The sequence below is a fragment of the Drosophila yakuba genome, chromosome 3R, assembly GCF_016746365.2.
Source record: "Drosophila yakuba strain Tai18E2 chromosome 3R, Prin_Dyak_Tai18E2_2.1, whole genome shotgun sequence".
Taxonomy (NCBI): Eukaryota; Metazoa; Arthropoda; class Insecta; order Diptera; family Drosophilidae; genus Drosophila; species Drosophila yakuba.
Genome location: NC_052530.2, coordinates 3,271,589 through 3,298,828, shown reverse-complemented (window position 1 = coordinate 3,298,828; position 27,240 = coordinate 3,271,589). Strand labels below are relative to the sequence as shown.

The window sequence follows — 27,240 nt, the reverse complement described above, 5'->3', positions numbered from 1 at the left end:
AGAGCCAAAGAGATTAATGATGGCCATGCCAGAGAACCGCATCTGGCGCCAGCAGCGACTTCCATAGGCATCGAGTTTAAATAATTCAATTTTATTTTAGTTTTATTGTCATACTCGCATTACAAACCATTTTAAAAAGGCATTTATCAAAATTTTCAATCTCTGGCTTTCACAACCGAGTGTGTTGGCCCCACTGATTTTGGCTGTGGTGCATATCTGATTTACCCACCCCACACGGAAACACCCACACGACCTTCACAGCTTGTGCGACCATAAGCGCCAAAAAATATGGCCGATAATTTTGTGTACGCCAATGCCGAATATGCAGTCTGCAAAAACCGGCCAAACTATCCGGGAAAAGTCAAACCGAATCCCAAGCCCGTGGGCAAGACCAAGCCAACGTGATAAATTCAATTGAGTCGGGGGGAAAAGTAGCATAGAAATGAACATCGCAGAAACAGGAGAAAAAGCCGAAAGCATAGAATAAAAATAAGAAGTACATATATAAATAAAATGCAATTTTTAATTTCGCTCCGCTGTGTCTGCTGACACAAACTAATTTATGCCATTTACACGACAACATTGTACAACGTTTGCACATCCACAATTTCCATTGCCTGCTGCGGCAAATTAGCCAGCAACAGCGAATGAGGTTTTTCTCCTTTTAACTTTATTTTACTTTTATTTTTTGCTGCGGCAGCCGCGCGTATAAATTTCGCAACAGCAGCAAATGAAAGAAACTCCAAGAGATTTGCCTGCAGTTAAAGTTGCGCTGCTGCATGTATCTGTCGCTTGTTTTCTGCTTAAATTATAGACATTTGACTTGGCTGTGACTACACAAACAACCAAACAGCAATTGGCATGCAATTTTTCTTGCTAATTTGCATGAAAGTCGCTGGCGCATATTTTTCTCTCACAGCGCCTGCAAAGTTCTGGGGACCACTTCCTTTCAACTCGGGTGCTATGGCTGCCTCCAATATTTGTAATTAAGCAATTTATTTTCCGCCGCTTGCTGTGGACGACCAACATTTCCGGCTTCACTAAGCGCGAGTGGAGGGAAAAAAGACTGAAAATATTTTCGATTGATCGCAGAGCAGGGCGACTCGAAGCAGAAGGGAATAGCTGTGCAGCGGATGTGACCATTTTGACTCTGTCACATGGCAATTAGGGAGCAGAACAGAACTCGGGCTACTTGTGAACAGGGCGTATGCGCAATTTCTTGCAGGGGAATGAATATCGATGCTAAATACTCGTAGTAGAAGTAGTGGCATGATAATGTAATTGCCTTGTAAATTTCTATCGGTATGCCCAAAGTTTGTATCCCACGCCCACTCCAGAGCATAAATTTATTTGATATTTATCTGGAAACATCCTGTCCAGCCAAGACACCAAATATCCAAGCTGCGTAACTTTTCCTCCTCATCTTGGTAGAAGCTGCATTTGCAGGCCTCACACGACTGCACATGGAAAATGTCAGGATGTGTTCGCTTGTGGGAATTTCTTATGGCCACTCCCATGATGACGACATGGGTTTGTTTGCCAAGACCCAAGTCTTGGCTGTAACTTTGGCGTGGCTGCCACTTCCACTTCCAGCTCCACTTCGACTCCCCTTTCGTCCTGGCAGCCATGTCCTCATTGAGCTGTTCGCCTAAGTGGGCGACTGTGTGAGTGGCAGAATTCAGATTCCTCCGGCTCCAGTCAACCTTCATGTCAATATTGATTTTTCATTGCTCTTGTCAGCGACAGCAGCAGCGGCAACAACAACTACAACAGCAATAATAATAATAAAAAGCGTAGAGCAATATAATTGGAATTTGAAATTGGAAATTGGATATTTGCAACAAAAAAGAGAGCATGCGAAGAAGTCGCACAGCAGCAGCAGTATATTTTATTCGATTATTTATTCAATGAGCGTCGCTCTGTTTGGATTTTATTGTGCGGACGAATGGGCACATGTATGCCATACGTGAGTGCCGCCTGAGTGTCCGCACAAAGGCCAATTCAATTTAAAGCACAAACAGGCGCGCGGACAGACTCAATGGACTGCTGGGTACAAATGAACCAAGATATTCGAAAATTAAAGAATGTTTATATACTCGTAGTTCCCGTTGTTCCAAAATACAATCTCCTCTAGCAAAATGGCTGCATACTTAGGACGACTGTCAAGGCGGCTATGTAAATCCTTCCAAAATTAAACTCTATCTTGAAAAGTTGTGAGCTCATGCAAATAAATATCATTGAATCACCGGAGGTTAGTAATTGCTGCAATGTTATGCATGCCCAAAACTAATTGTGTAGATCACTATGTACATTATGCTAATTTTTCTGCGTGTAAATAGTCCGCAAAGTGACAGAGAGAGGCAAGAACTTTGACCAGACAAAACGCAAATAGCTCAATGTAATTACACGAAAACGGGGCTCAAACTGAAACTAACAGCCAAGTCTCTGGACGGACAAGTTAAGGACAAGTTAAGGATGGAAATAAATTGGAAAAACGTAAACCATCGCCTGATCGATGGCCACTGACGAGTGCTGAGTAAGCTGGAAATGGTCGAGTGACCAACTGGTTTGGTGTTTGAATGATAGCGAGTTGGACAAACATGAATAAGCGGCGTTGGCGGCAGCAGGAACACGAGCAGGCGAGTGTTTATATGGAAAATATAAAACAAATAATGGCGCAGACGTTAACAAACAACGCATGTGGCACGGCAGACATCCAGATGATTATCGGGCTTACAAAGGTCTCGATGTGTATTTAATTGCAGACACACCACGTCCGGTGCGAGGGATCCGGGGGTTTGTAAGTGTCTACAAATGAATAGTAGAGACAAGTAGAGAATATACCATATTGCCGTTTTTTGTGCTTAAATACGAGGAAAGCCTAAAACTGACGTAAGAGGCTAAAACAAACTTTGATTTTGCACAAATCAAGCCTTAATTTGATTTGTATTGTTTGTATGCAGTAGGCTACAGTTTTTTCAGCACATGGAAAATATAAATTAGGATAAGTACCGAATACTGAATGCAACTGCACAGTGGTGGTTTTCAACATAAGCATGAAAAGAAAAATGCCTCTTGTTGTTTATTTTAATTTTGTGAGACACAACTTCTAGCTTACGGACTTAAAGCTATATTTTTTGGCTGCTTAAAATTCCTTAAAGCACAGTAAGCCCATTTAGAGAGAAAATGTCTACACCTCGCAGTTGCCTTATTGATTACACAATATGAGTTGCACACATTTTAATCTGAAATTTACCTCACTATGGGCGCAACCTTAAAAAGTGTACTCAGGATGGCTGCGAAAGTCTGCGATCAATTGCAGCATGAAATACCCGATAATTGGCCAATTGCACTGGGATTGGGACACCGCGAAAGACAATGCGGCGTAATGCTAATGCTTACACCGCTTGCCCACATGGGTTCAGATGTAGCTACAGCCATGGCTGGTGGGTTGTGGATCAGTGGATCGGTGAATCGGTGGATCGGTGGATCGGCGGATCGGAGCACAAGCCACTTAACGAGGTCGGGCCCATAGCGGCACGTAGTCATTAGCCATATAATGCGGCGGGCAGCCAGCCGAACATTTGGATTACAACGAAACCTCGAAAACGAGACCATGTACGAGTATACGGGTTCGACGCTTATCGGCCTGTTGTTGCGGTAATTATAATGCGCCATAGTCACGCCAGACACGCTGCATAAATATTTAAATAAAATAATAACAAATGCTAGAAGTGAAAAAGGCGAGCAACTGTAAAAACAATACATAATGCCACAAAGGCGAACACAGGCAAATATGAGCCGCTGTCGCATTCCAAATCCAATCCCCTCCATTGACTAATGTTGCTGTTGGGAGTTTGGAAACGAGTTGCTGCCGTGTCTCGGTTTTTGAGTGGCTTTCCGTGGATCTGGCCGTGGATTCCTTTGTTCTAGCCATTCTCCGCATCTGGTACTCTGCTCCGGGGCGCCACTCCCCTTCGCATTTTATTTTAATTTCTGTCCTGCCCCAGCTCGAGTTTCAAAAACCAATAATGCGGCTGCCATCCGCAACATCAACAGGAATAGCAAGAGCGGCTACGTCGACAGCAACATGGCGCACAACAGGCAATAAAAATGGCATAAAATTCAAAATGAAAGCTAAATGCTGACCCCGACCTCTCCGCCCATAAGTATGGCCACATAAGTATTCCCGATCTGCTGTGAGCTGCATAAAAGTAAGTAATATCGTAAAATTGCAGGAAATAAAATCGCAACGTAAATACGTGTAAGTGCGAGACTCGGCCAACTTTCCCAGCTGCTGAAACGGGCAGAAAAGTTATGGCAAGAGCGACAAAGAAGTGGATGGACCTCTTAGGGGAGTGGAAAGCCATTAAAGTTTAAGTTAGACATTACATGGCCATATTCTGGGCAAATGTTTTGGAAAATAAATAATTCTCCGTTGCCATAAATGTGTTTTCAGGGGTTGTTGTCCTACAGACCGTCCTCGGCCGATAAAATAAATGAGATAACTTTTCCAAGCAACCCGAGCGGAATACGCAAGTTCAACGAGCCGGCAAAGAGGCAGATATGAAAGCGTTTTCTAATCCTCCAATTAGGCAGCACCTTTCTATCAACTAATCATTTCAAACAACAAGCGACTAAGGCATTCCTATTCCTTAAAGCACCACTTTGAATTATAGTTTAGTAGTTCTCGCTCCACTTAAAGTGGACAACTGACACTTGTCATAAATATCAGCAAGACTTAGGCTCCTAAAAGTAGCACATGAAAAGTTAGGTAAAGCTTGGTCTATATAAGACAGCCTACTTGCTACAGGTGCCACACAACACCACTGAGCCAATAATCTTCGTGGCCAACTGAAGCTTTGAACATATTGATTGTACATATGAAGCCAGTCCGTGGATTAATTAGCTAGACAACAACTGTCGCGCAGCTAAGCATGTCGCGTATTGTGCATGGATATGTCTTCTGGTATAACTACAAACATCTGCATCATTGCCAGTTGCAATAACCGACTGTGTATCTCCCATAATCATTTCAAACGGCAAATTACGACAGCGGAGAGGGGTGTAAAACAATCGCAACTGCAGTTGCAGTGGCAACAACAGGCAATGAAATGGGCTTTTAATCAATTTCCGGTATTAAAGTCTAGCCAAAACAAGTGACCAGCCAGCCATACAATCCGACAACCGTCCCACAGTTGTGTGGTTGTGTTGTTGATCCTGCTGGCCCTTATTGTTGTTGGTCTTAATTAACAAACAATTTATATTCATAAACCTCAATCGGTGACATGCAAATGCACATGCGCCTTGGGAGCGAAGTGGAGAATCGTTCCGCCGAGTGCAGATACCACTTGTGCAGAGTATGCAAGGGGGTGGAAAATAGATAAACCCCACTTATCACCTTTTAAAGATTACTCGATTAGCACTATGATTTCTATATTTTGATTAGATAAATACTTTTAATGTGCCAGAGCGACGATAGAAAAAAGGTCTAGCGGATATAAACAGAAAACCCTGTATTCCGACGAAAATGTGATATTGTACTGTCATTTCATTTTGAAAATATTATAGATATCAATTCACCCCTCAAGCAGAGGGTTCGATTGAACTTCGCGACGTGGATGCAATAAATATGGCAGATGCAAATGCGTGGCATGGCAAGAAACTTAAGTGTGCATGCTTACAGTCGCAGTCACATGTTACCTACGTACATGTGTAGTAAGCTCTTACATCAGTAACTCTATGCTTTCTTGACCCTCGGAGTAACTGGGCCTTTGTGTTACGAAAAGTGGCAGTGAAAAGAAATGTTGTCGCCACGACAAAAGCAAACGCAGCAATATGGGAGCTGATTGGGGCGCCCCGCAGTCGGGTTGTACGTTTCAATGGGATGGACGCAAAGCCGTGTGGCAACGGAAACCCGTCTCGAACTAATTAGAATGTTTGGCCAAGATGTGCTTAGTGAAGCGGACCATTCAGAGGCTGACCAAGAACACACATTAGTTGCAGCAACAAGAGCAAGAGAGTCAGGAAGGTGGGAAAAACCACCTATACGAGCAAGCTGGTTCAAAAAAGGCTTAAATGAACAACTAAATAGTTTTTATATTTATTTTGGCCATGCAGTACACAACTTCATGTCCCGCATTTAAATCGCAGCTGACATTTGTGTCAGTGACATATATAAATGGTGATTATGAACGTCTGGTGACGCAAAGCATTCACCGAGTGGAAAGCAGCCAACATTGTATGGCTACAAATTGCACGAGAACAAATATAAATATGAGGGCTTATACATTATGCTCTGCGGCAGATTCAGTCTAACCACAAACTCATTACGGCCCATTCTCTCCGGCCCCGCCCCATTGCAGCCACTACTCCTCCTCTTTCCGCTTTAATGACAGACGAATATTCCGCATAATATAGACATTTTCTACGGCCCCTACTTGGCCAAGTTGAAGAACCGATGAGGAGACAAAACCAAGCCAGCTGAATTGCGACCTGGCAGAAACCACAAAAACTTGCCTTTGGTTATTTTGTGTCTGGCATTGTCATTGCGGCGGATGTTGCTGCTGCGATGTTGCCGCTGTCATGGCTGTTTTGCTGGCCAAAACGTGCAATTAAATGCTGTATAGCTTCTATTGCTGCCGCTGCTATAAGCCATAGTCCGTACACAGAGAATTACTTTTTGAATAGCTGTCAATTAATTAGGAAAAATTCAAAGAAACAATCATGAACTAAAATTATACCTATGTATACATTGATTTCGGCAATCGATGGAAATAAAAATAAATATTTCATTGTTTTAGTTTCCTACTTAATACATCCGCATTTCTTTCTCTGTAGAAGCAACTTATTGGCAGTTTCTTGCCAAGTGCAATGAATGAAAATTGCACAAAAACAAAGGCAGAGGCCAGATCACAATTACAACCGGCGGAGGCATTCACCAGGCAAATTATTGATTGGCAACCGCAGAGATGCATTCCGCCTAGAAACCTAAAGATACAAAGATACGAAGATACACAAATGCAGAATCGTTCGGCACTCACTAATGATGATGACGCCGCCTGGCCACCGGCCACTATTTACTCTCTTTTGGCCGCCATTGACATTGAAATCTGGCTATTTGCAATCTTTGCAATTAGTTTTTATTTCTTGGCTGAAGCAAACGCATCGCGAATCGTCGCGAGCATTTTCGAATAAATTTCTGCTCAGGATCGGAGTGCGAAGAATTTCCGAGGACAGCATAGGGTATGACAAACGATGGCAGCTTGCATAAGTCCCTAGCAAGTTTTCCACTCTCCCAAACCTCGAGAGTACAAATTGCAACTGCAGGCAGCTAGTTGCCAGTGAAATATTGAAACGCGTGCATAAAGTTCACATTTGCCATTCGTCGGAAGTAATTTGTATTTTGTCCATTTAGCCCTTCTATAAATAGCACCTGCTTCTCGCTCGCCGAGAGCGAGTTGAGGCTTTAGATACCCCTCTCCACCGATGGGTTTCTGGTTCACAGACTCCCTACTCCTATCCTTCATGCATCTGCGACTGTCATGCTCCACACAAGTGGGTCATATCGTCATCGCCGCAGAGAAGCCTTGCTCCACATTGTCCACTGACTATTCTCGCTTCCGCTAATCTCGAGGCAAACTGCGACAAGCGAATGTATTTATATATATATGTACATACCTACATATATATGTATGTATGTATACATAAAATGCAGGGCACACCGGTCATGAATGATGCATATGTAGCTGGCGGTCTGCCCGTGGCTAATACCTAGGTCATTGAGATATCCAATAATCAATGGCAGTAAGCCCTTTTAAGCAATTAAACAATTCCCCTTACGTTAGTAAACACTTTAGGAATCCAGAGCTCTTCGTAGAGAAATTCATATAAATTTAACATATTCCGTGCAGGCTGTCGCATTTATTTTCGGTGTAAAGAGTAGATCTTGGTATAAATTTAGTTCCATGCTTCGAGCTACGTCTTTTTAGTTTTCCAGCCGAGTTCATGCAAAAGGCAACTGATAATTAACAGGTTTATGCTGATTGCCTGCCTTCCTTTTTCATCTTTTGCTGCTTTCTGAGAGTCTTTGGAGTGTTTGGAGTCAGTGCGTAGGTACAAGCTTTTGTGCCAGTCTTCCCGTCCATTCCCAATCCCTGTCACATTAATCACGGCAACATTTGGCATGCAATTAACCAAATGAAGCCTGCATTTAAGTGCTGACAATGATGATGATGATGGGGACTTCGAGTTGGCCTCGCACTGGGAATGGAACTGGGAATGGGACTGGGAGTGGGAATGGGCAACTCGGCGAAATCATTAGGCTAATGTGGTTAGTTGAACATCGATAAGTGAGTGTGCCCCATGGGCAAGCGGCGATGTGTCTTTGCTTAATGCGCATTTAATACCCCTTTGAGTCATTAGAAATTCAATCGAGCCGCTCAAAATAATTGACCCCTCCTCGGTTTCGATTTGCGACAGACGTTTCTGGCTATTCGTCAAACCCGAATCACAATCGAAATGCAATTTGCTGATTTTGTGATGGCAAATTAAAAAAAAAAGAAGAGAGAACGCTATAGTCGAGTTTCCCGACTATCTGATACCCGTTACTCAGCTAGTGTAAGTGCGAAGGTCAGTTTTTGGCGGTTTGTGGGCGTTAGAGTGATCGATAGTGACCGATTAGAGAATCGATAGAAATTTACAAGACCAATACAAAAATGAAAAAATATCAAAACATTTTTTAAAAGTGTGGGCGTGGCAGTTTTTTGCTGTTTGTGGGCGTTAGAGTGGGCGTGGCAAAATTTTTTTTTGGCAAATCGATTTGCAAGACTAATAAAACTATAAAAAAATATCAAAACATTTTCCAAAAGTGTGGGCGTGGCGGTTTTTTCGGTTTGTGGGCGTTATAGCGGGCGTGGCAACATGAATCGATAAACTAGCGCTGCGTCTATGTCTCTGGAATCTGCATGCTTTTAACTTAACTTAATCTTAACTTTCTAGCTTTTATAGTTTCTGAGATCTCGACGTTCATACGGACGGACAGACGGACGGACGGACGGACAGACGGACGGACGGACGGACATGGCCAGATCGACTCGGCTATTGATCCTGATTAAGAATATATATACATTATATGGTCGGAAACACTTCCTTCTGCCTGTTACATACTTTTCAACGAATCTAGTATACCCTTTTACTCTACGAGTAACGGGTATAAAAACAATCGTACAAAAAAAGAATTGACGCAGACCGTCATTCATTGACGGTGTGGCTTTTTTGCAGCTTGTCTTATTGGCCAAACAGCCGGTTAACGAAGAAAAAGGACAAACTGTCAAAGGCATTCCACCATTACTGAATTATAAAACAAATATTACACAAAGTTGTTGCTTTCATGCGCAACAACAAAGGTGCACTTTGGATTTTAAGTACAAGTCGCTGAAATGCAAGAGTGTGAGGGCAGTGAAATATCGCGCATACGCCACGTTGCGCTTTTATTATTCGTACCTTCATTTTTTGCTTATGCATAATTCGTCATTCAGATTTCTGAATTTACTAAAAAACTAAAACAGTCAACCATCCACTTCCTTAAACCTATGATGTTTTAGGTTTTAAATGATATGCAGCAGTCATTAAAGAATCTGGCAATTGAACTTAGTGAGTTCATGGACATAATGATTTCGTGTGCTCGCTGTGTGCAATCGGAGTGCAATCCTGTGCCCACTTTTCCGGCTCCTCTTAACCCCACAGGGGCTATGCCTTTCTGTTTGGGTCGCCAATCACGTGTCGCAAACATGATTTCGTCAATTTATGCCAAGAGTGTAAAACGATAATTACATTTAAATTCAATTGTAAGCCGAATAAATTGAGGGGTTTTCGGAGTGGCGACGGGAGGAGGTTTCTGCGCATTTGAATTGGCCAGATATTCACGATTACAATTGAACGCAAATGGCATACAACTCTTTCTGCGGGCTACTGTCTGTATAATTTTTCATATATATATTAAGGAAGTTATCAGCTTTTACACAACCTTCCTGAATGCCTAACTTCAGGCTTTTTCTCAAAAGTGAGCATGGCTGACAAATTTCAGTTAATTAACTACGCTTTTCCTAGTGTTCGTTAAAAATTTTTTTGAACCACAACCACATTAGAGATCAACTTTTGCGATAAAAGACAATTGCCATTTTATTTGAGTTGTGTGTGCTGAATGCGAGTTGTCAATGCTGGACTTGTATTTATTGTGACCACATCAAGTCCGTCAACCTAAATAAAATTGAAATTCACTTAGCAGATGGAATATCCCACACAAAGCAGGCGGAAACACAAACACAAAATTAAGACCATATTTGTTCCAAAGCCAAGGAAAATTAAACATTTCTATTAATCACGTCATTAAACTTATTGAGCTGTGATAGGGCCTTTAAAGAAGAGGGAAACTAGAAATGCCGAGCGGATTGAGCAACCGCAAAATCCCAACTAAATAAATTAATAGGAAACAAATGCATAATGAGTGCAGGCGACCCGGACCAATCAGTCCGTATCTGCAGAGCCAATTAATGATTTAGGTGCAATAAAACTGCAAATTCAGACATTTTTTCTGCTAAGACGCCGCTCCCGTGCAATATGCAAATTAAGCAAATGCCAACTAAGCTATCTATGGTCAAGTGCAGATACAGATACCCGTATGCACAAGACACAAGAGACCAGATACCAAATTGCGAATTGCGAATAGCGACTACAAGATACCAGAAGCCAAAAACCAGACGTTGCAATAGCAAAGCCATCGCAACCATTTTTATCGCATGTGCATTTTCTTGGCCCAGGACGCCAACAACGATAAATGCAAATCTTGACAGTTTTCTCTGAAACATTTTTATTTATTTTCGGTTGCAGTTTTTCTGCCTGCGCTTTTGTCCCCATCTATTTTCTTGACTGTAGTTTTCATTGTCTGCCCGTCTTGCCGGGTTTGCTGGGTTTTGGCAATTTCGCCATTTGGCCATTCGGAAAGCACGTTTAGTGCTCGCACATCCGCCGCGCTCAGATGGCCATTTGTTGGTAGTTTTGGATGCGGTTGCAGTCGTTGCTCTTGAAGTTACAAATGTATCTAACCCACAGAGGATAGAAGTATGCTGACTTTAGGCATTTATAAATAATAGCTTTGGGTCCGATTTATTCATTTCTTATGTATTGCTTGTGTCAAGTGTAATATGTGACCATATTACTAAATTAATAAAGCCATTTCCCGAATCATATATATAGAATATTGGAGGCTCAACTAGTAGTCGGAATTCATCAGTGCGGAATGTTTATTAATCCATTAGATACATTTCGCGGTGTTTCCGTGTACCGACCATAAAGGGCAGGGCAATAAGGATTTTGGCGACCGAGGCTACGGAATCACAATATCGATTGCTACTTACCTTCTTATACATAATTCATTGAGGCCTGGTCGTGTCGTTTAATATGAAAGCCAATTAATTAAACTCTCAACAGCCAGCGTCACGACTAAAAGCTTAGAAATTACTTAATAAATTACTTTCATTAAAGTCACAAAGGAAAAGTCAGCGGACAGGTCACCCACTTCCCATTCCCTTTCCCCTTTCACAGCCAAAGCTCCAACCTTCCCTCTCAACTTCCCTCTGACGACACCGTCACGCGTTGATTTATATTTATCGAACCGCTTGCACAGCTCCAGGCGTTATTTATTTCAGGCAGCAGCAAAAATAAAGCAGCGGCAAAAAATATGCCAAGTAATAAATTGAATGAATCTACACTTCACATGGGGGTTCGCTAAGTGCACGGAAAGAAAAAGGGGTCACCCCGCACTAAACTCTTTTTTCCCATGGCTCACTTTAACTCTTTTCCTAAAATATGGAAATAGGTTATTACTAGGCTGGTAATGTTATATAAGGTAATTGACACGGAAAGTTCTGCTTTTAATTTATGCTAAATTACAATTAATTATTAATAACTAATTAGGTTATCAATACAAATACATTTTCATATTACATACTTGCGATTTAGAATTTGGAAACTAAAAAAAGAAAACAATACGATATAGTCGATTTCCCCGACTATCAGATTCCCGTTATTCAGCATCAACATTTTCTGAAATATCACTGGAAGAAGGAAAAAAGTAATGGAAGTTAACAGTATTGTGTTGTTTGAGGGTTTCAGAATGGGCGAGGCAGTTTTAGACGGCTTGTGAGAGAAATAAGGAAATATATAAGTGAAAAAAGAATTAGAGAGATTAAGCATGCAGATTCCAGAGACATAGACGCAGCGCAAGAATGTTGCCACGCCCACTTTAACGCTCACAACTGGCCAAAAAATGTCATACACAAACTCTTTAAAACATTTTAAATTTTTATTGGTTCCCATTTCTATCGACATGTCAAAAAGAAAGTTGAAACTTCTCGTTCGCACTACCACTTGCTGAGTAACGGGTATCAGATAGTCGGGAACTCGACTATAGAGAGAGAGAGAGAACGCTTGTTTTTTTTTTAGTTGCATATGTGAACCAACGACTCGGAACTGAGGGCAAACAAAAGAATCTTAAAGAAAGGAAAAGAGGGTACACAATGTGCCACAAGATTTATTGGCCAAAAAAGGACAGGAAAAAATTGGTATTCTTGCAGCTTAAGTGGGTTGGAGCATCTCCGGTAGAAAAACACTCCCAATCAGCTGTCCCAATCCAGCTCGGGGTTAATTCAGAAGGTAAGCTTGATGTTGAGATGGCTCGGCGAAGCAGGACAAGAAACTGCTGACTACAAAATGCAGTTGCAAGTCGTGCCCAGAAGAAATTGCCTCATCATTACGTCGACCGTCCGCCGTTCCGTCCGTCCGTTTGTCAGTCCGTCTGTTCATTTTCCGGTCTGGGTCTGTCACGACCATGTCGTCCAGCTGTCTCTTTGGGTCTCTGAGGAAACACTAAAGTTTACAAATTTCTGCGCTATAAACACGTGCCTGACTCTTTGCCAAAATTTCCCACCGCCCCCGGCATTTTTACCGGCCGTTCGTTAGTCCGTTTCCGTCTGCCCCTTTTTCAGATTCCCTTCATGTTAATTTTCTTTCCTTTGATTTTTCGTTTCCATTTCGGCATGCCTCTGTGTGTTTAATGTAATTCTTTAGTATTTGCCTTCGAAATAAGGTTACGCTGGCACAATGCTGAATGGCCAATGGTGAATGCTAAATAGCAGGCACTGTGCAAGCAAAATGGGTCACCTCAAACAGATATACGAGTATCAGTGTAGCGGAAAATGTGGACGGACGGGAAAAATGTGCGCACGGGAAGACATCACAGTGGATCTGCAAAAAGCGAGTTAAGAATTTTGGAGAATTAGTTATCTATGCCAACTTGTCTGTAGTATATTTTACGGACACCGCTGCCCCATAAGAAGTTATACCCCGATGTCGCTTCAAAAGCTTTTAATGACTATACTTGGCTATGTATATTATAGCCGCGCCTAAATTCTAAACGCAGTCCAGTAACTAAAACAGGAAAACTGGTTTCGGGAATAGGGTAACTGCGCCAGTAAATGCACCAAATGATCATACTTGTAATTTTTGAGACCCAGCCGACAAGGGCAACCCTGCGCACCATCAATGTAATTACGAAAACGGCACGCAGTCGGCCAATCACACCCCTTTGCCCAGTTCCCTGGTAATCACTACACCTCAAATTGCACAGGGGTTCAAAAATATAAATATAAGCCCGAGGTTTTTTCCAGCGAGATATCAAAACGAAACAAGGAAACGATGACGTACCGAAAACGACTCGTAGCTGAAAAAACCATTACCCCAAATGAAAAAAAGAAAATCGGACAAACAACCGAATTAACAAAACGAAGGAAAAAATATCTGGGAGGGAGGAACAAAAAGCGAGTTTAAGTGCATGAAATTACAAGCTGCATGGCCCTTGTTTCGTTGGGATCAGGGGCGTACGAATATGTATTTGAAAAGGGGAAACTGAAGCTGATCTTAAAACAAACTCTTATATAAGCTGATAAAAAGAAATAACTATTGTTTAATATTACACTTTAGCCCAATATAGTTTAACATTATTCATATGCATCCGGTTCTAATAATTGTTAACTATTCTCTTGTGTAAATAAACCTTTGATATGTTGGTATGTATTTGTATGCCCTTGCAGTGTGCAGACTAATTTTAATCATAGGTTGCAACTTAGTAAAGGAGCCATTTGGGCGGGGAGAATATCTAGCATTATGCGAAAAATCAGTATTTCGTACATCGGTACCGCAACCTTATTTTATTTGACGTTTTTACTTATGTTTTCACTTATTAGATTCTTAAACACCAAATTTCTAAAACCCCTCTCAAATAAACGCAGTACGTTCCTGGTTGGGATTTTCTGGGTGCAGGGTCTTTCGTGTCGAGCCTCGGTGCTCAAAACTGGCTGCACCCGTTGCTCTTCCATTTGTTCCACTAATTTCAAGAGCCGCGCTAGTTTGGTGACGATCTGAAATGAGGCATAGAACACTGCACTTCATGGGACATTGTAAATAAATGCGGAAGTGTGTTGAGCCTGACATTTAAATCGCAGATGTGTTCGAACTTCTGATACTCGTGGTGAATTGGGCTCGCCGCCGGCCGTTCGCTTATCTGGTAATTGTTGATTTAGTTCTCGGTTTTTATATCTGTGCGGTTCGATGGTTTTTATTTCTCGATGCCCTGAAAAGGTGCCAGGGGATCCGGCGGCGGTTAAGGGACTTGCTCGGGCGGAGGGGCGGTTTGTTTGCCCGCCCGGTTCATTGTTCGCTCGTCAATGAACCGCCCGTGGTTGTTGTTGTTCCCGGCGCGTGACAAATGACTTCGCCATTGCATTCCACATTTTCGTATCTACATACACTCCCGAAAACTAAGAAGTCAAAAAAAACAAGAGAGAACGCTGTAGTCGAGTTCCCCGACTATCTGATACCCGTTACTCAGCTAGTGTAAGTGCGAAGGACAGTTTTTGGCGGTTTGTGGGCGTTAGAGTGGGCGTGGCCAAAAGTTTTTTGACAAATAGATAGAAATTTACAAGACTAATACAAAAATGAAAAAATATCAAAACATTTTTCAAAAGTGTGGGCGTGGCAGTTTTGGGCGGTTTGTGGACGTTAGAGTGGGCGTGGCAAAAAGTTTTTTTGCAAATCGTTAGAAATTTTCAAGACCAATACAAAAATGAAAAAATATTAAAACATTTTTCAAAAGTGTGGGCGTCGCAGTTTTGGGCGGTTTGTGGGCGTTAGAGTGGGCGTGGCAGCATGATTCGACAAACTTGCGCTGCGTCTATGTCCCTGGAGTCTGTATACTTAATCTCAACTTTCTAGCTTTTGTAGTTCCTGAGATCTCGACGTTCATACGGACAGACAGACGGACAGACGGACAGACGGACGGACGGACAGACGGACAGACGGACGGACAGACGGACATGGCCAAATCGACTCGGCTATTGATCCTGATCAAGAATATATATACTTTATATGGTCGGAAACGCTTCCTTCTGCCTGTTACATACTTTTCAACGAATCTAGTATACCCTTTTACTCTACGAGTAACGGGTATAACTAGTCTTGTAACATAATACCATGTAGTATGACAATAGAGAACAAATAGTCTCATTCTGCCTTTTTTGAGGCTTCTTAAAAGTGTCCACTAACTATTAGTGTACACATCGCCAATTTAATTGTTGTTTTGTTTTCAAATGATTAAAAAATTCCTCAAGAAGTGATTTTGATCCTATACCCAGGTATCGGATCAGAACATACATTAGTATCCAAAGGGTTTTTTCGATATCGCCCCATGCAAAAATCGCTGGGTTTCACGCTATCCTCTTTTAATATTTCAATGATTAAGATAACCTCCATGAGAGTTACGGCTCGAATCGGTTCATCACTTTCTCCAAGTGTATGGACTTAGTTGGGTGCAGCACATGGCTCTTTCAATGGGTGTCCGATTCGGGTCTGTGTCCCTGTCCCTGTCCGCGTCCTACGTTGCCATCAATCGAAAGTCAAGCGGCCGCCAAGCGGGTGGCGAATCAACAAATTGAACTGCTGCTGTTTATATAAAATATCTACATACTCGCATCTATTGTTGCCGTTGGTCGTGTATGTATGACCTCAGCCGGAGTCGATCCCACGAGAACCACGACCATAATTGACAGTTGTGCCGGCATTTATTTATTTTCATTCTTTCTAGGCGAACACAAACGCAAACACACACACACACACAGACCAAGTGCAGTGAACCAGTCGCTAAATATGGGCACAGCGTTTTTACTGTTTTACTGGGTTCAACGAAACCCCACGGTCTCCCACCCATCCGATGGTGCCGGTTACCAGATTGCCGTGAATTCATGGTGGTTCTTCGGTTCCTCGGAGTTGCGGGGTGATTTGCCTGTGAAGGATAGCTACATAAGTGGGCGCCCTGAACCTGAATGGATCGGGGAATGGGAATGGAGAGTAATTGAAACTGTTTAAGCAATCTGTTGAAAAGCCTCCGGGACTTGCAACATTAAATGAACTTGACACAGATCTTAACGGACCACATTATTCAAGGTATATACATATATTTCTTATCACAAAGACAGCGGTCACATAACTCATTTAGCTATCTACATACCTACCACGAACTTCCAATACTAAGAGGTACAGCCTGTTCTAAAAAAAAAAAGAAAACCCTTTAATAAAAAACCGTAGTGTTTCTGATCTGTTTTGTTTTTATACCCGTTACTCGTAGAGTAAAAGGGTATACTAGATTCGTTGAAAAGTATGTAACAAGCAGAAGGAAGCGTTTCCGACCATATTACGTATATATATTCTTGATCAGGATCAATAGCCGAGTCGATTTGGCCATGTCCGTCTGTCCGTCCGTATGAACGTCGAGATCTCAGGAACTGCAAAAGCTAGAAAGGTGAGATTAAGCATACAGACTCCAGAAACATAGAAGCAGCGCAAGTTTGTCGATTCATGTTGCCACGCCCACTCTAACGCCCACAAACCGGCTAAAACTGCCACGCCCACACTTTTGAAAAATGTTTTAATATTTTTTCATTTTTGTATTGGTCTTCTAAATTTCTATCGATTTGTTAAAAAACTTTTTGCCACGCCCACTCTAACGCCCACAAACCGCCCAAAGCTGCCACGCCCACACTTTTGAAAAATGTTTTGATATTTTTTCATTTTTGTATTAGTCTTGTAAATTTCTATCGATTTGCCAAAAAACTTTCTGCCACGCCCACTATAACGCCTACAAACCGCCAAAAAATGTGTTTAAGACTCTCCTCCCTTCCACTAGCTGAGTAACGGGTATCAGATAGTCGGGGAACTCGACTATAGCGTTCTCTCTTGTTTGGTACAAAATTATAGGGGCAAACATATACGTATGCATACATATATGTATATATAACACGCTGTCGGTGAACCGAATCTCACTACCTGAGCACTAAAATACTTCGTTCTTTCTTTTAGATTTCATAGCATTACATTTTTCAATATTTTTTCGAAACTACGGTTGCACATTCTGCCCACCCGTATTCAATTCACTTTGCTCCCTGGTGGCTGAGAACAATTTGTGGCTAAACGTCAATTTGGCACAACTGCTGGGCGAACTGCCTAGAAAGAGATGCGTAGCTGGGGAGGAAAGAGACAGGGGGCACATATAGAGGGAGAAGCAAGAGCGGAAGCCCACTAAAGTGTCATGCACGTTTGATGACCAACTAATAACCCAGAGCCGTTGTCGTGTCAGCTGCAATTGACACTTGTGCGTCGGATGGCAATACAAGTATTTATGAATCCGCTGAACTCGGATGCGCTGCCTCTAATTTCAATGGCCTCTGTCTCTTAATGGCAATCTGTCGCCCTTTCTGACCGCCTGTCTCCTTTGTATACACAGTGCACATGTCGGCATGAAAACAAAGCGAGAAATAGGGATTCGAAATGGAGGGGCTCAAAAGGATATCCTGAATAGAATCTTTGCTTCTCAGTTTTGTTGCCTAATGCTAGATATTCTGAAAGACTTCTTCATATCCAAAAATTTAGAACTTTTCCCTTCTCGCCTCGACCCCTTTAATCGTCTATGCTGTATGTCTGAAGATACCTTAAAAAAGAGCCAAACTCGCAACACTGATGGTCCTGAATCACTTTCATGGGCTTCCTCGTCATTTCAGTTGACAATCAAATTCTACGGAATTGGATTCTCTTGTTGCACGGCACGCTCTGGTGGGCTCAAAATTCACCCTCCTGCTGCCCAAAGAAAAACAATACAGTACACGAAAAAAGAAAATCAGAAAAGAAATCTGCCAATGGCAATTGTGTTCGCTCCTCGGCCGCATGTGTGCCGCTGTCCGGTATTGTATTTTATGTGTTTCAGCTTTTATTTGCCCGACCTTGCGTTTTTAATGCGAAAATGATTTCATAAATTGTTTGCGGGCGTTGTTTATTCTGAGACTTAAGTTACCGTTGGGCCCCCAGGGATGGCTAAAACCCGAAAGAAAGAGATGCGCACCCATTTCCATTCTATTATTTCAGCTATCGGACATTTAGATACTCCAAAATGAGCGTGCGTTATGTTATCATTCTTGCCAAAGGGAAGGGGTCGCGTAGGTGGATAAAAAGCGCCACTTTGCCGGAATATGAAAGTCCAACACGGAACAAATAAGAGATTATTTTAGAAGGCAGCACACTTCTCGCATACTTCTTGCATGCTTATCTAAGTGTACAAAAAAGGAATGGGAAATGGGGAACGAAGGAAGTTCGCACAACAGGAAGCTGTAATTGGCCAGGAGCGCTTGAGCAAACATCGCCAAAGTAACCGGCTTCGGAGGGGAATAGCTGCTTTATTGGAGGAACGGCAGCTGTTGCGCGATAAGGTCGCACCCAGACTTCAGACATCAGGCTGAGGTCCCGTATCCCATATTGCACTTCCATATTCCGTATCCCATATCCGAAGACCAAACACAATGCCAACTGATTGCCGTCTTGCGTGTTGGTTTCCCCTCCAATTTCCACCCGAGCCTTATTAATTATGACGGGACATGAATTGATAATGGCCAGAGTTCAGCCCCCGAGGAACTGCCGATGAGCAACGTTAGATAAGCATTGGACGGGAGGAGGGCTTCCTCAATGACTGCACTGGATTGGGTTTGGAGTCGGTTGGAATTGGGTCTGGGATCCGATCCGAGTCGGGACTGGAATTGGGGTCGGTCAGGCTTATGGCGCCCAACTCAAATGAGGCGTAATTACGGGAGTTTTTGAATCGCTTGAAAAACGTTCGATCGAGAGGAAGTTGTCCGGCGCAGAACCTTTTACAAAATAATAACAAAGCAGCTTGGAACTGCCTCCTATTATCGCCTTCAGTAACTTTTGTAATTATCAGGCACATGAAGCGTAATCACCAGCCTGATACAAACTAAAGTTATAAATTACTGCACTATTACTTTGAAGCTTTAACATAAGGCACAAACTTAAAAAGCGCCAAATCAAACTTAAGTTGAAATATCTTTATCCCATAATTATCTATACTTTTTGTAAGGAATGCAACTACAAGCTATTATATTTGACTTTCCAATCACATGACGAACAAGCATTTTCCAGCCTTTCCGCTCCGAAAATCTGCAAGATTGAAAATATTGCATTTGCTGCTTCTGCTCTTGCCCTTGACGATCCTTCAGCCTTCAGTTGCAGAAGTGTATCATAAAACTGTGTACAAATAAATCAAATCACGGTGCAGGGCGCCGAGAACAAACAAGAGAGAACGCTATAGTCGAGTTTCCCGACTATCTGATACCCGTTACTCAGCTAGTGTAAGTGCGAAGGACAGTTTTTGGCGGTTTGTGGGCGTTAGAGTGGGCGTGGCCAAAAGTTTTTTGGCGAATAGATAGAAATTTACAAGACTAAAACAAAAATGAAAAAATATCAAAACATTTTTCAAAAGTGTGGGCGTAGCAGCTTTGGGCGGTTTGTGGGCGTTAGAGTGGGCGTGGCAAAAAGTTTTTTGGCATATCGATAGAAATTTACAAGACCAATATAAAAATGAAAAAATATCAAAACATTTTTCAAAAGTGTGGGCGTATCAGCTTTGGGCGGTTTTAGGGCGTTAGAGGGGGCGTGGCAAAAAGTTTTTTGGTAAATCGATAGAAAATTACAAGACTAATACAAAAATGAAAAAATTTCAAAACATTTTTCAAAAGTGTGGACGTGGCAGTTTTGGGCGGTTTGTGGGCGTTAGAGTGGGCGTGGCAAAAAGTTTTTTGGTAAATAGAAAGAAAATTACAAGACTAATACAAAAATGAAAAAATTTCAAAACATTTTTCAAAAATGTGGGCGTCGCAGTTTTGGGCGGTTTGTGGGCGTTAGAGTGGGCGTGGCAACATGAATCGACAAACTTGCGCTGCGTCTATGTCTCTGGAGTCTGTATGCCTAATCTCAACTTTCTAGCTTTTGTAGTTCCTGAGATCTCGACGTTCATACGGACAGACAGACGGACAGACGGACAGACGGACGGACGGACAGACGGACAGACGGACGGACAGACGGACATGGCCAAATCGACTCCGCTATTGATCCTGATCAAGAATATATATACTTTATATGGTCGGAAACGCTTCCTTCTGCCTGTTACATACTTTTCAACGAATCTAGTATACCCTTTTACTCTACGAGTAACGGGTATAAAAAGCCCGCATCAGGCGGTAACAAATACACGTGTTCCGATGTGTTCGAAACACTGCCCCACTCCACTCCCTTGAAAATTAGTCAGCCAAAGTTCAACATACACAAACCAAAAAAGGTGAAGGGAGTGCCAGAGGAACTCACTGAAAACTACATAACTTGAAATCAAATAAAGCGCCCCTCTGTCCGCCTGCTTGTCAGAGCGAACGCAATCAGAAATTGCACCTTCCGATACGGCCATTGATACACTACAGATACAGATACGTATAGGCAGGGACTGGGATACAGAAACAAATGGCTTCTTTTCTTGGGCAATGCCCTTTGATGTAGCCCCTTGATATTAATAAACTGAAAAAACAGCCGAGTGTGAAGTATTTTGATGCAAGGGGTATGGGACTCAAACATGAATTCAGTTCAAAACAAGAGAGAACGCTATACTCGAGTTCCCCGACTATCTGATACCCGTTACTCAGCTAGTAAAAGTGCGAAGGAGAGTCTTCAACACTGACGGTTTTTGGCGTTTTGTGGGCGTTAGATTGGGCGTGGCAAAAAGTTTTTTGGCAAAACGATAGAAATTTACAAGACTAATACAAAAATGAAAAAATATCAAAACATTTTTCAAAAGTGTGGGCGTGGCAGCTTTGGGCGGTTTGTGGGCGTAAGAGTGGGCGTGGCAAAAAGATTTTTTGCAAGTCGATAGAAATTTTCAAGACCAATACAAAAATGAAAAAATATTAAAACATTTTTCAAAAGTGTGGGCGTGGCAGTTTTGGGCGGTTTGTGGGCGTTAGAGTGGGCGTGGCAAAAACTTTTTTTTGCAAATCGATAGAAATTTACCATACCAATACAAAAATGAAAAAATATCAAAACATTTTTCAAAAGTGTGGGCGTCGCAGTTTTGGGCGGTTTGTGGGCGTTAGAGTGGGCGTGGCAACATGAATCGACAAACTTGCGCTGCGTCTATGTCTCTGGAGTCTGTGTGCTTAGTCTCAACTTTCTAGCTTTTGTAGTTCCTGAGATCTCGACGTTCATACGGACAGACAGACGGACAGACGGACAGACGGACGGACAGACGGACATGGCCAAATCGACTCGGCTATTGATCCTGATCAAGAATATATATACTTTATATGGTCGGAAACGCTTCCTTCTGCCTGTTACATACTTTTCAACGAATCTAGTATACCCTTTTACTCTACGAGTAACGGGTATAAATAGAAAAGCAAAACTGCGCGACAATTCCAAATTCATAATTAATATATAATATAAATGTTATATATTTAAAAAAGGGTTTTAAATTAAATTAAATAAGTTGGAACGGGAAGAAATGAAGTTAAGTATTGACTAGTCGTTTCATAAAGATTCCGATTTTACTTAGACAGGGATTTGTGATTTCTTTTTACCTGAGAGCGTAGTTACAGTATTACAATATTTGAAAGTGGCGTTGCAGCAAAAGGGGGAGGGAAACGATGGGTTGACATTCCCTATGTGAAATCGACCAGCGACTGGCTTTATTCCCTGTTTTGGAAATACATATGTGGCTCCGGAGCACTTAAATTGGCCAACTTTTAAAGCCGTCCGAGTGGCGGCTGCCACTTTTCAAAAGAGTGCGAAATTAAAACAAAATGTTGCAAGATGCTGATGCATCGGACGTCCAACTACACTATCTTCTCCGACTGCTGGGCCGTTTGATTTTTCAGGGCTGATAAGCCAAGTTGCCGGGGCTCCTCACATCATGTGTAAAGCGGCGTCCAAATGCAAATGTTGCGCAAAAAACCGCCGGCGAGTTTGCCTCTTTTATCCGATTTCCCTCCTACGGGCCTTAGCGTAAATAAACATTTTGCGCCTGAATTTATGTTGCGAGACTTGTAATTGTGTGGATTTTGGTGCACACTCGCCCGGGGAAACATTGCAGAATTGAACTTCGAACTAAATGGGCCAAATGTTGGCAGCATCATCAGCAGCAATTACCTTTTTCGCCCATGAACTATGTACATTTATGAAACCGGGCACATCACCCATTAAGAATGGGAGAACTATATTGTGTACTTAAGCCCAGAACTTTTTCGGTTATCGAAAACCTTAAAAAAACAATGAAAAGCGATCGAAATGTAATGATCTTAATGTAAGCCAAAACGAATTTAAAACTATAAACGTATTCTAAGTTTAAAAAAACTATTATTATGGAAATAGAAAGGTTCTCTGGTTTTAGGAATTTTCTATTAAATGGTCCTTTAATAATCGTTGCTTTCATTTGCTACACACCAGTGCACCCGTTTTATTCTCAGAGCTGAAAGCTTAAAATTGTGATTGTAATTGTGATATGGGATCCAATGCTGAGGTGGCGTCTGGTCAATAATAACCTATGTATATATAATACTAATACCGGTAGCTCCAGATAAAAACCATCCGAAATGAAACCTTCAATGCCGTGCCTTAATTAGTGATGGCACTTCAGTTCTACCTGCTCTACCTGCCCCACGTGTTTCTTCACTGGCAGAGTGCATCTTCAGCAGGCTGCACTCGCTAAAAAGTTAAATGAAGGCAGCGCTTTGTTACCCCGCTGGAAAAGGCTGGAAAGGCTCACCGGATCCCTGGCTACGGACAAGGACAACGTCGGTCGGGTACATGTTAATTACTTGTGAAAATATGCAACAGACGGCAACAACAAGGCCAGTTGCCATGGGCGGACTTTTCACACTAACCCGAATCGGCAGGTCGCTTGTTTTTTGATCGGAACGTGGATTGTATCGCCCCTCTCCTCCTTTAGTTTCTGTTGACGAGTGCCTTCAAACTGAACCTGCCTTTCTCCGTCCAAACGGGCCAACTGTTCGCCGGGATCTCCGCTTCCGTTTCAAATTTAGAGGGCATGGCGTGTGTGCGGGCATACTAATTACAAGGGCTAAGTTGCACTCAAAGAAATTATTTCACTTACCTTTTATATTTTTTATTCCCTCATGATTATTACAAATTTAGCCAAACTTTTCGTTTAGAACATCTTAAAAGTCGACCAAATAATAAATGATGTGATATTAATGGAACGAAATGGTGCTTTCAATTATCATTAAAAGAAGATGAAAATGAGTTATTTTCGAAGCAATTAGGTCTCGATAATATGTGGTCAAGAATTGAATTATACTTTGTCAATAGTAGTTTCAGTTGTAATATATAATTCTGTCGTTCAAAATAGTCATCATCAAAAGGGAGGAAACCAATAGCAGCTGTGAAAACTCTTTGACATGAATTAACTGAGAAGTTGTGCTCAATATCCAAAACGTGTTGTAAAAGCAGGTATCTGGAGGCACTGGACCACTCCCCTGCACTTTTTTATGATAGCATAGAATGAAATTATTTTTTCGGGTGCAAGGCCATCAGCTACAAAAGCAAGCAACCCCGACGTACCGCGCTGGAAGTGGATCTTTAATCGCTTTCCTCGAGCGACTTTTTGTGCGGCAAACTCATTAAGCGAAACCGAAAACCAGACACAACATCAAATCACACATCGTTTCTTTTTTCTTTCTCTGCCCCTTCGGTGTATTGTGTTATTTTTCATTACATTTCGGGACTGCCGGTCGTGTATCTTGCGCCTGGGCCTAATTGCTTTTTATGACAGTCGAGTGAATATGATAAATCTTCGGCCGTGGCCGGCATTATTTCGACATTTGTTTGGGTAGAAACATTCTTGGCAATTAAATGTATGTTTGTATTTCGTTTGTAGTTGCTCGATAATAATACTTGACATGTGTTACTGGCGGCGGTCACCACCCCCTCTCCATTTCCCGACCAACCCACCTTTTACTCATCCAGCCATCCATCAGTTCAGAGGATCGTCCAAAAGTGCCAGCTGTGCATGGCTGACAATTATTTGCAATTGTCTTGAGCTTGAATTCTTGAATTTGCAAGAGGACGTAGCTCTGTCGAGGGTCGAATAATGAGTTGGAGTTTGAAAAGTTTGCCAAAGATAATCACTATTCGATAACTTTGTAGTTCGAATAAGGAAAACTTACCCAAGTTCTCTTTTCTCAGCCATGCAGAGCACACCGTATTGATCTAAAACCATTTCTCTTTCAGCGTGTTTATAGCACTGGCTTTCGGGAAGATTATCACACGAGAGCGTCGAAAATGTTCCGTAACTTCGTAAATATTACAAGCAAATACAAAGTCCTCCGCGGTATGATTTCGTATGGCACCCTCTGGCCCTGCGGCTCCCTCATCGAACAGACCATGATCGAGAAGAAGACATTCCAAACGTACGACTGGATGAAGTGTCTCAGGTGATGACCGATGTGCCGCGCATCTTGGCCCGATTCGAATGCTAATTGGCCGCGATATGGTTTGGCTAATTCCATTACAGGTTCAGTCTATTCGGCTTCTTTTTCATGGGGCCGACCATATATGTGTGGATCAGACTGGCGGGCGTTATGTGGCCGCGCACCGACATCAAGTCATCGCTTTGCAAGGCGATCACCGAGCAGACCGCTTACGATCCGATGGCCATCAGCTCGTTTCTCTTCTTCATGACCTTGATGGAGGGCAACTCGCACGCGGAGGCCAAGCGGGAGGTACAGTGGCTTCCCATTCCCATCCCAGTCCTAGGCCCAACGAATTCCTGTCTTTCATTTCAAAGATCTTTATTTTGAAAGGCTAGCGAGATCTAAAAAGCGGAACTATAACTTTTTTATACTCTCATTTTCATGCCCAATCACACTAGTAGTGATATATTGGCAAAGCTACCCCAAATCCTTTATCAACTTTTAACGATTTCCTTTAACTTTACTTTTAAATATAGACTAGATATTGACTGTTATTTGGTCATGCGGCAGCCATGTAAATAACTTTCATCTCCCAGTTGTGCTTAGTACGACATGTGTGCCCTGTATGCATTGCTATTTATTTGGAAATCTCTCGGGTCTCGGTCCGTTGTTTTTGATTTGGAATCCATTTTCTCACGACACATTCAGACAGTCGCCGGGCCAGTTTCCCCACCTTTGTATCTGTACCTATGAATCTGCATCTGTGGCGGAGACAGAGGCTGCAATGTAAGCATGCATAAATATCACCTGTCTGTCGCTCACCTCCATCCGTTCCCAATTTTTGCGTCTGGTCCTCCGTTTTGAGCTGTCAACATTGATTTGTTGGCTCTGCGGCCATACTGCAAGATACTTTCGGATACTGTGCTCCAGGGCCAAGCTCGGTTCGATGGCAAACTTCCATATCATTAGAAACCATTTATCTTGATAAATGTAAATGTTTTACCGTATATTTGTGTCAGGAGTGCGTTGTCTCATTTGTTTTGCATGCGTTCTTCAAAGATATATGGCTCGAATATTCTGAGCGATTTGGTTGAGATACGCCATAGATTTCAGGCTTAGGCCGTAAAAGAGTTGTGTGCATGGCCGATAAAGTCGTTAGTATCCCGACCCTCAGCCAAATAGTTTCAAATTGGGAGCGAGTGAAAAGCAGAACCAGTGACAAGATCGGTTTGAGACCAACTATGTGTTAGGAATGAAGTATGATTCGACTTCCTGTAGATCCAAAAACAGTTCTTAATATAGCCATTGATCGTCTTTGAAAACGCAATCATTAGTTAGTACCAAAACTTCAAATTCTACATCTCTTAAAAGTACTTTAAGTTTCTGTTAGCTAGAAAAAGAAAACTTTGCTTCCATCCATTTCGAAGTTCTTTCATATTTATCATTTATTCACGCCTTAAAGAAATAAATAATTGGATATGCAACTTTGATGACTGTTATGTAGAAGGATAGATAAATTAAATTAGTTTATTTAAAGTAAAACAACTGAAAACAAAAACTAAAACCATTGGGAAAGCTTTTTCACACTTTCCATGCCAGTGAAAAATATGCCAAAAGAGGTATTTGTTAGATTCGATATCGTGTGCAAACTTAAATACAATTTGAGCCTGGATTATAATATTTCGAGCCGGGCGTTGCCTTTAAATGAACAACATTAACGGAATACCTCGCCCCAGCGTAGCGCCTCCCAAAAGTGAAGGGGGATTGAGCCATAAATAAAATTTTAAACGTCTCCTAGCCGGCGGCACTTAATTACAATATTCCGCGCTGGCATTTTCCATTTTCCGACCGCTGCCGGGGGCATTATGTCACTTCACTCACTCACCCCGATGTCTCCTCTGTTTCCAGGTCGCCGATAAATTCCTGGACGCCTACAAGGTGGGCGTTATTTATTGGCCCTGCGTACAGACGGTGAACTTCGCTTTCGTGCCGGCAAGAAACCAGGTCGTGTTTACCTCTTTCTTCAGCATGTGCTGGACCACCTTCCTGGCCTACGTCAAGTTCCTGCAGCTGCATCCTCCCGTGGATGTGGACCACCACGCCCTGGACATCCACTTCCTGGAGATGTGATTCTGGGTCGGACCCGCACCGAGTTAATGACATGTCATTTCTTTAGTTTTATTAGTTACTTTTAATTATTTTTCTTTGAAATTAAAGTTTTCATAAATTCGTAGTTGGTGTTCTTCCCAGAACTGAATTGAATTTAGGCGTTTAGAAGTAAAACCTGGTGGAGGACTCTTAGGAGTTAGAGAGATCT

At 42.2% G+C, this 27,240-nt stretch overlaps 1 protein-coding gene and 1 long non-coding RNA gene across 2 annotated transcripts; one reads left to right on the top strand and one right to left on the bottom strand.

The window, feature by feature from the left end:
- The first annotated feature begins 7,131 nt into the window (after nucleotides 1–7,131).
- Nucleotides 7,132–27,185, top strand: LOC6535357 (mpv17-like protein). Its single transcript, XM_002095972.4, has 4 exons — nucleotides 7,132–7,245; nucleotides 24,742–24,944; nucleotides 25,025–25,232; nucleotides 26,832–27,185. Exons 2-4 carry the CDS (start codon nucleotides 24,793–24,795, stop codon nucleotides 27,051–27,053), a joined length of 582 nt encoding a protein of 193 aa, XP_002096008.2. The 5' UTR covers nucleotides 7,132–7,245; nucleotides 24,742–24,792; the 3' UTR covers nucleotides 27,054–27,185.
- On the bottom strand, nucleotides 12,553–14,931 carry LOC120321744. The gene is made up of 2 exons (XR_005561457.2): nucleotides 14,549–14,931; nucleotides 12,553–14,477 (listed from the first exon to the last, which is right to left on the bottom strand). It is a non-coding gene; the product is annotated as an uncharacterized LOC120321744 (long non-coding RNA).
- Nucleotides 27,186–27,240: the final 55 nt, after the last annotated feature.